The sequence below is a fragment of the Microtus ochrogaster genome, chromosome 6 (assembly GCF_000317375.1).
Source record: "Microtus ochrogaster isolate Prairie Vole_2 chromosome 6, MicOch1.0, whole genome shotgun sequence".
NCBI lineage: Eukaryota > Metazoa > Chordata > Mammalia > Rodentia > Cricetidae > Microtus > Microtus ochrogaster.
Window position 1 is genome coordinate 85,175,808 of NC_022013.1, and position 12,779 is coordinate 85,188,586.

General features: G+C 41.9%; 1 protein-coding gene across 1 annotated transcript in view; it reads left to right on the forward strand.

Moving 5' to 3' along the window:
• The window catches only part of Smyd3 (SET and MYND domain containing 3), a 567,552-nt gene that overhangs the window by 138,456 nt on the left and 416,317 nt on the right, over window positions 1-12,779 (forward strand). Inside the window, exon 5 of the mRNA XM_005348982.2 lies at window positions 2,191-2,327. Within this exon, the coding sequence (XP_005349039.1) occupies window positions 2,191-2,327 (137 nt within the window). The remainder of the gene's footprint in view (window positions 1-2,190; window positions 2,328-12,779) is intronic.

Here is a 12,779-nt window from a genome sequence, read left to right on the forward strand (position 1 = left end):
TGGAACTAGCTCTATAGACCAGGCTTGTCTCGAACTCACAGAGATCCACCTGCCTCTGCCTCCCGAGTGCTGGGATTAAAGGCGTGTGCCACCATATCCCGGCAGAGACAGGGTTTCTCTGTAGCTTTGGTGCCTATCCTGGAACTAGCTCTTGTGAACCAGGCTGGCCTCGAACCCATAGAGATCTACCTGCCTCTGCCTCCCAAGTGCTGGGATTAAAGGTGTGCGCCACCACCGCCCGGCCTGATTGTATTCTTTATGCAGATATTTTTATTATTGTTTATTGGGTCTTGTTTTTTAATTTCTGTTTCTCTTGGTAGTATTTTGTGGTTATAGTCAAAAGCTTTGTGCTCAGATCAATGTCCTAAACCTTTTCTTTTATGTTTGTTCATTAAACATTTCATGGTTTTGGTCATATATTTATGTTTTTTATACGTTTAATATTGCCTTTGTGTATGAAGAGAAATAGAGTTCTAGTTTCGTTCTTCTATACATGGATATCTACTTTCCTGGCACGATTTATTGAAGGTGCCATCTTTTCCTTTAATGTGTATTTGTAGCAACTTTGCCGAGAGTCATGTGGTGTGGGCACAGATGATTTCTGGCCTCTGTGCTCTGGTGCAGTGAAGGGCAGGTCTGCTGTCATGTCCATGGCATGTTCTTCAGTGATGATGGACTTGTAGCATGTTTCTCACATGAGACATGCCACGTTTCTATCGTTGCTACTCTGGGTTGCTTAGGCTTTCCAAATGTTTCTCCTGTTCTTGGGAAGGTTGTCATTGTTGATCTCTAGGAATCACATTGAGTTCTTAAGACACCTGGGAGAGTGTCTTAACAATGTTAATTGTTCTAACTCATGCACATGGGCTGTTTTCTTTAATGTTTATGTTCTTTCTCCGTCCGTCTGTCTGTCCGTCCTTCCGTCCCTCTCTCCCTCCCTCCTTCCTTTCTTCCCTTCTTCTTTCCTCCCTCCCTTTGTCCTCTTCAGCTTCTTTCATCAGAATTTTGTAGTTGCAGAGGGTTTCGCTCCTCTGGTTAAATCTCTTCCTGCATGTCTCATTTTGGGGTCACAATTGTGACGCACATTGTTTTGTTTCTTTTGTCATTAAGTTTGCCATTAATGTATAAAAAGTCTAGCCGGGTGGTGGTGGCGCATGCCTTTAATCAATCCCAGCACTCTGGAGGCAGAGGCAGGCAGATCTCTGTGAGTTCAAGACCAGCCTGGTCTACAGAGAGAGTGCTAGGACAGGCTTCAAAGCTACAGAGAAACCCTTTCTTCCTTTTTTTTTAAAAATATTTATTTATTGTGTATACAATATTCTATGTGTATGCCTGAAGACCAGAAGAGGGCATCAGACCTCATTACAGATGGTTGTGAGCCACAATGTGGTTGCTGGGAATTGAACTCAGGACCTTTGGAAGAGCAGGCAATGCTCTTAACCTCTGAGCCATCTCTCCAGCCCCGAGAAACCCTTTCTTTCTTAAAGAAGAAAAAAAAATCGTAGTAACTTTTATGCTGGTTTTGTACCCTGGAACATTACAGAATTATTTTATTTTATGCCAGTTTTGTATCCTGGAACATTACAAAATTTCTATCAGCTTTAGCTCTTTTCTTATGTCTGGTGTCTTTCTCTTTAACCCCACGGTAAGGAGAAGAAGCATAGCCTTCCATCCCTGTCTCTGTCCAACCTGGGCAGATTTTTGTTATGGTACACATTTTGTCTGACAAACTTCGATTGTTTAAAGTTCATATGAACTTCGGATATCTAATTTTCTGCCTTTTTAACCTTTCAGATAATACTGTTTATGAGTCAGTTGTGGCCTACTCATGAATTATTACGGGAAAAGTCAGTTTAAATTCACTGCTTTAATTAGGATTTATGACGGTACAGCTGTGCTCCGTGATGTACAAAATCTGGTAACGCGCAGCTGGTTTGGGTTGCTGTACTTTTAGAGTCCGCCTGTGCATTTATTTATTTATTTGTTTGCTTGTTCGTTCGATAGCTCTGTGATCTGTTTTGTAGATAAAGCTGGGAAGAATTTAACTGATATGATATGTTTCATGATTTGTAGTTGTCAGAATAGATTGCATGTCAGGAAAGATCTTGTTTAGTAGCCATCATTGCACACCTGAAAATTATCCATGATGTCCACTTGGTGATCATACTCTTTATTCTCTTTACAAAAAAGATATTGACAAACTCACCGAAGATAAGAAAGAGGGCCTGAGGCAACTTGCAATGACATTCCAGCATTTCATGAGAGAAGAGATTAAAGATGCTTCTCAACTGCCGCCATCTTTTGACCTTTTTGAAGCCTTTGCAAAAGTAAGTTTGAAGATTTGTCTCTGTGTTCGTGCCGTGAGTCAGTCCTTTACCCTTTGCTGTCTGCAAACATGTCTAGAGCCTCCATGGTACATTGAAGACTGTTAGAACCGCAATGGTACACTGTAGACAGTTAATGCCTGGTATCGCTGCCTGTCTAAATAGCAGGCAATGAAGGAATTCAGTTTTGCCTGGACGGAAAAGGGTCTTTTCTGCTTTTCCAATAATGGTGCTGGAGATTTTCCATTGCTAATACTGCAGACATCTACTTTGGAGAATTCACTGTCTTTTCTCAAAAGAGCACCGCATATCTATTTCATTACTTTCTACTGAAGAATTTCGTTTTATTGTTGGACTTATTTTTAATGTTGGTTGTTTTAGTCAAGTGAAAAAAAAATCTATTGGAATTCTTTTAAATAATTTGAAAACACATCAGTTTCTGACTTAAAATAATTTAAAGATCAGATTAGTGGAATCTGGGGTTAAAGAAAGAAAACAGACTTACTTAGTGTTCATCTGTGCTGTGTTAGTGGGAGTTACATGAAGTGTCCTGATTGAGAATGAGCCTGCACGTTTGCTTTGGCCCAGGCAGCAAGGATGCAGTGGACGGGGACGGCTCACGCCCGGCACTACCCACACTGCTCTGGGTCTGCTGTCTTTGTCCATTTCTTTTTAATGGTCGTCATGTTTTACATTGGAAGATGACTTTGCCATTTACCTTGAAATTTGTAAAACACGGATTTTATAACATCCCCCACTTATTTTAAAGTATACTTTCGAAATTATCTATCTGGTGAACTTAAATGTGATTATTTTGATTGCTAGAGATTTATTCTTGTTTTCCCTTCAAGGTTATTTTTATTTTTCAAGTCTGTCCTGTGCTTTTCTGATAATACAATCTTAGCATTATATTCCGGTTTGTCTATCATTTGAAGTTGGTTTGAAATATGGTGGCTGCTCCCTGCTTGTTTATTTCATGCGTTCTTGAAAAGTTACAGTCTCTCGTAGTTCCATAGGTGCAATCACATAGCTTCTCGCAGTTCCATAGGTACAGTCACACAGCTTCTCGTAGTCCCATAGGTACAGTCACACAGCCTCTTGTAGTTCCATAGGTACAGTGCACACAGCCTCTCGTAGTTCCATAGGTACAGTTACACAGCTTCTCATAGTTCCATAGGTACAGTTACACAGCTTCTCGTAGTTCCATAGGTTCAGTCACACAGCCTCCTCCGTGTGAAGCACTGAAAATGCGTGCAGTGTCTGGTGCTTTGACTCTCACCCCAGCAGTGCCGCTGCTCTGTGGTGTCATTTCTGCTGTTGAAAAAAAATCTTCCAAACAAGCGTAATTACAGTGTATATTCACATACAATATCTTCAGACACTGCTAAACCTAAAACGTGAGTGGATGCCTTATTCCTGTTGTTTATTGTTAAACGTCTTCAATGGCGTTCATCTTGTGGAACTCTTTCCGTGTCAGGCATGAGAAGCATTCTGGCCTTGCAGTGAAAGTGGGTAGATGTTTGGATAAATTTTGAATAATAAGCAATCCTCCTTCCCACACACTTGTAGCGTGCTTGCTATAAAATGGAACATTTCGGACCGGGGAGAGGTCTCAGATGCAAAAGTGCTGACCGCACAAACGGATACTGTAGACTTCCCACCCCCGGCACCCATGTAAAGGCTGACTCTGGGGGTGCACGCTTGCAACCCTAGAGTGCATAAGAAATGTTACAAGCTGGTCCATGGGGCTCCCTGGCCCACCAGTCACTTGTCCAGTCAGGAAGTCCCAGGTCTCAGTGAAAGTCTGTCTCCAAAAACCGAGATGAGTGGTTCCCACGGAGTGACAGAGGAACACACACCTGCTCAAGTGCACACGTGTGAACATACAGCCGCACAAGTGCACACATGTATGCGCACACACCTGCACAAGTGCACACATGTAAACATATATATCATCGAGATGTTGGAGTCTAGTTGGGCTCAGACATGTACCTTGTCCTAAGCTGTCTTTAGTAAAAGTCAGAGGAAAACAGATAATTAGCTGGACTCCCGTGCTCCTTGCCAGTGTCGTCAGGTAATATTTCGTCACTTGTGGGTATTTTTCTGCTTATAAATTTATCTGTAGAAGACATCACTCTCTCACTTTCTCTCCTCGGGAAAATGATCTTAAGCTAATGAGTGTCCTTCAGACCACAGAGAGGCTCGGAGTACTGAGTGTATAGGAATGCGCGGGCCTCTTCAGCACCGCGTGGGTGGAAGGCACTGGCAGAGGACCTTTCCACTCTTCTAGCTCATACCCACTTTATCGTCATTTTACAGTCACCCAGAGAGAGGAAACGGGTGGCACCCCGCGCATGCCCTCTAGTAGGCTGCTCCTGCGTGCCATATGTGAATTGTTCATAAATGACTTTCACGTGTGGTCCTCCTCCTGTGAAATGGGGCTTTCCCTGGCCTCAAGGAAAAGACTGTGTGTTCTGGGTTGGTTTTGGTCTCTTTTATATTCATTTATGTAATATGTCAGCATTAGACTCAATTCACTTTTGTTTTAGCCTGAGTCTTTGTCACCAAAGGTCCATGGCATATTTTCGTAGAAGTGAATCTTGTTTGTTCAAGCTGGGCCCAGTCAAGGACACAGTGAATCATCCCTCAAAGCTGTCTCTATGGGTGGCCTTAGCTGCTGGACCCTCTGGTGGAGGGTGGAACCCTCTGGAGTTTCCGGTGGAAGAGTAACGGCTCCTCTACTAGACCAGGTTCTTAGAATGCTTCTAAAGTTGTAGTTTTTGCCCAGCAAAATTTCTGCCAACACTCTAGAGACCTCTCTGCTTGGGTATTTGGTGGGTCACAGTTTCAAGGACTTCTTAGCATTGGCATTGGGTTTGCTTTTATCACCCCCACATAAGCGAACAGCAGTTGACGTGTAGATCCCAGGAATTTTTCATGTGCTGTAGGCAACGAATTTGTTGTTTTGTTGTAAAACTGAGCACCACGAGATATATTGGAAAGAATCCCCACCCCCACCCCCATCCCAAGCGCAGCTATCACGGAGGCCTCTCACTGAGAATTAGCAATTGACCAGAATTTGAGAAGCTCTGTCTGCAGATTGTCTGCAGTGGTGTTGAGAGGCTGGTGGGGAGTGTGGTGCTCTCATTGGCTACCCAGTGGGGCATCCGCGAGAGAAGACAGAGAAGGTCAGTGTGTGGAAGATAGGCTCAGTCGTGCGGTTCTTCCTGTCAGAGTTTGAACGAAAGCTGGATGCTTCCCGTTCCCATTGCTGATGACCTGCCCTGGCCTCCAGAAGTCCCACACAAGAAGAACTGATGCCACGAGATCTGGTGGATGAGAGAGAGAGAGAGAGAGAGAGAGAGAGAGAGAGAGAGAGAGAGAGAGACAGAGAGAGAGAGACAGAGACACAGAGAGGAACCATTCACAAACCCTTTAATTGTGTGCTAATACCTTCTTCTAAAACTTAAAGTCTATGTTCTTGGGGATTTGAGGAAGGGGGGCAGTGGTGACTACCTCTGCCTCTGAGAATAACAGAGGCAGCCGATGGGCTGGAGGTGGCTGGAGATGTCAGTGAGGGAGCTTAGAGGAGATGATTAGTCACGTGCTCATTAGCTCCCCCTTTGCCTCCTCCTCCCGTACCACACATTTGCTCTTCTGCTTTTATTTTCTTAATGAAGTTTCTAGTTAGCTGTTGAGGTGGATTCATCTAGGAAGGGCAAATAAAGATTGCTCTAATGAAGTCTTCAGGTCAAGTCCTAGACATTTGCTCCAAATGCAGATAAAGAGTGTATAGTAATTCTAGTTATTGACTTACAAGATCAGAAAAGCACAGCTAGTGAGCCCCGATTCATTTACTTAGTTAAAAATATTATTGTTTTATGTGTTTGGGTCTTGCTTTCATGTAATTAAGTGTGCCTCATGTGTGCTGTGCCCACACAGGCCAAAGAGCGCACTGTATCCATTGGAATTTAAGGCACATACAGTTGTTAACAGCCTTTGGGTGCTGAGACTCAAACCCGGGTCCTCTGGAAGAACAGCTGAGACATCTCTCTGCAATCTCGAGAGGACAGACGTAAAAGGCTGCTGTGTGGTGTGACGGTTAAGTCATGTTCTCAAAGCCGGAAGTGAGATTCTTCTGGTCTGTATTCTTTTATCTGTGCATTTGTACGTACACACTCAGACACACACACACACACACACACAAATGCACAGATAGACAAATACAGACAGGAGAATTTCACTTTCTCTCTTTGAGAAAATACATGTGTGTGTGTGTGTGTGTGTGTGTTCACATGTGAATAGGATGTTAGTATCTCCTTTGTGTGTAAAAATGAGGACTAACTAAGTTGCTTGGTAGAGTAGCTGGCGCATTCCTATGAACGTCTACTGCTGTTGCTCTGCCCCCCTGCATTATTGGTATTTGATTATAAAATGTCAGCGTTTTATGCCTCCCAGTGCTGTCGTTCAGCCTTGAGCACAGACTGCCACTGGTTGTAAACCTGAGTTTCAGACGGTTGCTCACTGTTGTGCTCAGTGTCGGTGTCTCCTGAGATGCCGTCAATTACCTGTCTTCCTGAGAAGAAAATAGTATCTCTACCCTCATAAGGTACTTTTGTTTCAGTCCACAGCTATTGTGGCAAAAATCCCCTCTGCCTTCGCTTGTAGCCACTCACTTGACTCCTGAGTGTTTCCTGCAGGTCGTGTAAAGAGGAGGTGATGGATGAATTCTGTTTCGCAGTTGGACCTGAAGAGGAGGAGAAAGCTAAATTACAAGTGTTTTCGTTATCACTACTTTCTGAAATGGACTGCACCGTGTAATATTCCTATTCACCATAATTGTTAGAATGGTCGTGATTAGGCTAAGTATAATTTTAGCAAACAGCTTTTGAGGTTTTTATAATAAATGCACAGAAAATATGTGTTTAGGGGTTAATATAGGGCTCTGGAAAAAGACAACTACCTTTTATTCTAGATGATCACTTTTTCTAAATGTGAATTCTGACTGATTAGAAACACAATAAGATCAGAGCAATGAAGAAGAAACTGAGCAAGTTGCACAGAATATTTCAGAAATAGACATTAAATTGGAAGCAGCAGAATAACAGTGACCTTCCCAACCACAAAACATGTGTCTTTGTGTGTTCCCAGGGCTCTGCAGCGCTGTTTGATTTCCCAGTGTTGTGCCGTTGGCATGGAGGGTTTTGATTAGAAATTCCACATCTGTTTGAGAAGATATCCCCTCCCCTTTTTCTTTCAAACTAAATAATAATTCTTCTGGTTCCATTTTATTCTTTAAGGCATGTATGCATTCTTAACTGTACTTTTTAATTTAATAAAGCGTAATTTTTAATGCATGTAGCACATTTGCAGTGCAGGCTGGTTGTGTGCATTTGAAAGCACACATTAGAAGGTGACTCTTTTGTTTTGGGATACTGAACTTATATTCTGTTTCATTATGAGCAAATTCTTTTTATTTTCAATTGGAGAATTCAGGATGTGTTTATAACAAGAACTTATGAATTAATAATATGAGAAGTGATATTGATTGGAGGTTTTGAGGGACATTAGAGATAAGGCCAAATAAAACAGGTCTCGAATTCAGAATTATAACTTGCATTTAGCTAGCGTGCACTATCAAGATGTAGAGTGTTGATAATCTGCCCTATCATTTTAGTAAAGAATTGACTAAGAAATCTTTATCCTTTTCTTTTGAATATTTTTTCCCCTGTTTTGATTCTCTGGGAGAATGCACATCAGGACAAAGCAAGAGTGAAGTTTATCTTGATAGGTCCCACTTTCAGTCTAGACCTTCAGTTAATTCCTGCTAGCTGCCTGTCCAGGCTGAGCTGGTGCTGGGTGACGCCGGTGCTCTGTGTTGTCTAGTTCCCAGGCAGAACATTACCTCCCGATGTTTGGAAAGGTCACGAGTATGTGTACGTTTGCCACTTGAGGGCTTCAAGTTCACATCAGACTAAATTTTAGTGCCTCTTTGTTGATGAGCTCAATTGGGTTTCACTGCTGCAGCATGCTATAAAGTAGGAAGGAAGGCAATTTTTTGAATTAATAAAGTGATGGATTATCTAATTACAAAGTTGATGTGAGAGAGCCGCATTGTAACTTTGACTGCATTACTGGATGATCCCAGTGACTGATCAGATGGGCCTGGGTTTCCATTAAGGGAAAATATGCTATTAAATATTTAATACCGAGTGCGAGCAACGCACCAGGACCGCTAACCTCCAGGCACCCGGGTGCGCATACCTATGTGTTTGGCAGAGACCGCTGTTAGAGACACCGCAGTGTGCTCTGAACAGCTGCTGGAGTCTTAGTTGTTGGGATTTTACTTCTCTGCTGGTCTTAAGTAAGGCAGGCAAACAGCCAAGATACTTAATGCACAGTGATCCCGGCATTCTAATTACGAACCGGTGATACACTCATGATTTATATGTTTTTTCTTTATTATAATAGATTGAGTCCCCAAGTCGATTCAAGAGACATTTATTCTCAAAGATGCGCATCAGCCCTTCAAGGAAAGTGATGTTTGTTGGACACTTGGGCTTTGAAGACAAAACAAATCATCGCTTGAATTTTAATGATGCTATTTATTTATCATGTTCTTCACTTTTAGCCATTTGGTTAATATTTCTCTTCCTTTATGTGTAAATAATCTATGATGGGTGTGTGTTTAATATGGTTCAAGGCCAGATGCCTGCTAACTTCCGGAGGTGGGAAGGATGATTAGTGAGCCCTTTATCAGCATTTTTATTTATACTTGTTTTGCCCAAGGTTAATTGCTTATCTTGAGTATACTGTTTTGTCTGAAAGTATCCTTTTACTTGTTTGAGTGTCTGACTTGCCATTAATTCAGGTAAAGGTGAGCTTTTGAAGATGGCAGTACAGTTTTGCCCCTTTATTTAGGGGCAGAAACTTTCTTTTTCGGCTATTGTACCACTGTGAGAAAGTGACCTGGAATTAGGAATTGCATTAATTGGAACCTGAAAAACTTCCCTGTCTAACTGTCGTCAAATAAAATGATATAGAATAATTAGGTGTCTCCTGTTTTATGAATATTATTTTAATAAATATTTAAAAATAGTAACTCAATCTTTAAGTATGCACTCGGCAGAAGGGCATCTTTAATATCATGGCAAAATTTATGAAGTTTAGTAAATTAGCTGTCACGTCAGTGTGATAGAGAGATCGCTATTTCAGGAAATGAAGGCTTGCGGAATTAACTACCCTAGGGCTTGGGGAGCCTTTCTGTAAGACGCACGTACCTGGCTGTCACTGCAGTCATGTCTCTAAGGTAGTTTTCCAAAAAATCAATTGTTTTAAATTGCCAAGAAAACTCCCGGCTTGTCATTGATTATCTATCTATCTATCTATCTATCTATCTATCTATCTATCTATCTATCTATTCATTATTTTTGCTCTAATCTCTTGATCCTACTGTGCCAGACTCCCAAGCACACTGGGATTGCAGGTGTGTCTCACCACGCCCGGACATCTCAGTATTTTGCCCTCTAAACCTTATGGAATGGCAAAACGGGCTTCATTAACATACGCATTACCTCACAGGGAGTCAGTTTCATTTTGCTGTGGTAGTCAAAAGGCTGGACCATGTGTTAGAGAAGGACGTGGCTGTGCACTAACGAAGCTTTGTTTGTGAACATAGAATATCAGTTTCCGTATATTTTGACATACCCTGGAATGGTCTTCTGTTCATTTCCCCCAGTAACCTTTAAAAATAAATGAGCATGGTTTTAGCTTGCAGGCTGTATTAAAGCAGATGGCGGGCCAGATTTGGCCTGCAGGCCATTATTTGGCAATCTATAAATCTTCTTTGTAAGCCAGAAGATATTCTGCTCATACTAGGGAACAGAATGTACTGTCAGAAAAGTCTTTAATTAAAAAATAATAATAAAGGGGTAGGAAATGTTTTACCTTTCCTAACAAGCCAGTGTGATAGAGAGATCTGTTTGTTTTGGTTTCCTATTCTATTTATAGGTATATATATTACATGTATATGATATCTGGTTTTTCATTTATTTTTAACTCTAAAATAATTTAATCCAATAGCTTTGAAAGTGTCAATTCAACAATACGGTACAAGAGATGCAGTTATGCTACTAAAAAAGAAATGGCCAAATAGAGAAAATATATACTTGTTAAAAATAGAGAAACCATATTAATGTCTCATGTGTTGAAAATAAATTAAATTTTGTTATTTTTATATATATATATGAGAGACAGAATCTCACCATATTTCCCTGACTGGCTTAGAATTTTCTATGTAGACCACCCGGAACACAGAGTTCCATCTTCCTCTGCCTCCCAAGTGCTGAGATTAAAGCATGTACCACCATGTTCAGGTTAAAATTATTAGTATTATTTATCACTGTTGGTGGGGGGAAGAGAGGCAGAATGAAAGAGAGTTGGGGAGTCTGATGTGCGCCACCTTGAGGGTGTGGTGAGCGGAGGACAGCTTGGGTGGTTGTCTTCTACTGTGGGTTCTGGGGAGTGAACTCAAGCGTCAGGGTTGTGGCTAATGCTTTTACCGGCACAGTCATCTCCCCAACACTGTTTATTTTATTTTTTAATAAGACAAGGTTTTGCATTGTAGCTCAGGCTATCCTGGAGCTTTTGGCCCTCTTGCATCATGGCTCTGTCTCCCACTTGCTAGGATTATTGGTGTATATCCCCATTTTTGGATATGTTTGTATTTTTGAAAGCTACAGGTATTATATTGTTTTATTTTTCCTGGAAGGAAACATGAAGATACAACTTTGTGTTAATATTAGAAATATCTTGGTTGGCGTGCGTCTGCACACGTGTGTGTGTGTGTATGTGTGTGCTATGTGTGGGTATACAGGCATGTGGAAGGCAGAGATTGGCCATGAGTTTCTTCCTCTATCACGTCTCTGTCTTCATCTCTGGAGATTGGGTCTCTCAGCAGTTCCCAGATTGGTCTAGACAGGCTGGCCACACTAGGAGCACAGCTCCCCCGTACTGGGTATCAGACCCTGGTCTGCCAGGTTTCCCTGTGGGTGCTGGGGAATCTGAACTCTGCTTCTCATGTTTGCACAACGTGCGTTTTACCCTCTGAGCCATTTCTTCAGCCCCAGGTTCAAAACTCTTTGTTTGATTCTTTATGTTTTTTATTTTTGTTACTTCCCTCAGACGACGTTGTGATTTGTCTGTTTCTATTACAGTGGAGGAGGGCTTTTCTTGACAGGAAAAGAAGAAATGTGTTTTAGAGGTGTGATGTTAATAGTGACGAAGATTGTCATAAATTGCTCTGCCGCATTTTATAATAAGCAAGAGCAGAGTTATATTTTTGAGATTAGAAATCATTTGTTGCCCTTTGAAGTGGAAAATAGTGTGGTTTGATGCATTAACAAAATAAAGAAATAACTTTGGTGATGGCTTCTCTAAGTCAGATTTTTTTTTTTAACAAAAATAAGTCCTGATCAAGGTCAAAGGCAGTCTCTCTACATCTCCCAGTAGAAGTTCAAAGATGTACTTACATTAAAACATTTATGTTAAGTGCGCACTCTTACATGCTTAAAGGGCCATATCCCAGTAAGTACTGGTCTCTGAAGCATGTTGAAGAAAAGCCAGTGGGCCATACCATTTTTTAGCCACTCTGGCTGCAAATCCTTAAAATTAGATGCTCCAAGGATGAATTAGGCTGTCCTGGCATAAGATGAAGCTGCCTGGCCCTGGAAGAGTTTCACTAAGTATCAGAGCGGCGCTGCCGGGATGGGTTGTCTCAGTATATATAAAGTAGGGCCAGAAGGTAAGTGGTGTGCCCCTGGGGCTTGTAAAGTTGTTGTATTGCTGGAGCATCATGGGGGCTGCAGGCTTTTTACTTACCTCACCTTCTGAAGTTTCCTTTCTCACTAAGGTTTCAGCTAAAGTCTTCAGTCAGATCCAGCACTAGGGCTTGGCCTTTTTGTTTTGTGAAACCAGTCCCCTCTGGTGTTTTCTACTGCAGTTTTTGGTGACTGTATTTTGTGAGCGGCATGTCTTTCCTTCTAAGGCTCTCTTTGTGAACCTCATGAGAACGTATTCATGCTTCCCCGCTTCCTTCTTGCAGTGTGACAGAATCAGATAATATTCGGCCTAAAGATCAAAGAAATTATCCACCTCATAACCTACCCAGCTCTTTGCCCCCTCCCTTTCCCATGGTGCATCAGGTGCTGTGCAGAAAGCCGAGTTTATTATGTTCGGTTCCTTGATGCTGACTAGTTCAGGAACTACCCGCTGAATTAAAGTAAAAATGCGCCAGAACGCCAACTTACGTAACTAATGTCACAGCAGCTCATCGACAGTCTTCGTTTCTTGTATTGAAAATCATCCCCGGGGCTGGAGAGATGGCTCAGAGGTTAAGAGCATTGCCTGCTCTTCCAAAGGTCCTGAGTTCAATTCCCAGCAACCACATGGTGGCTC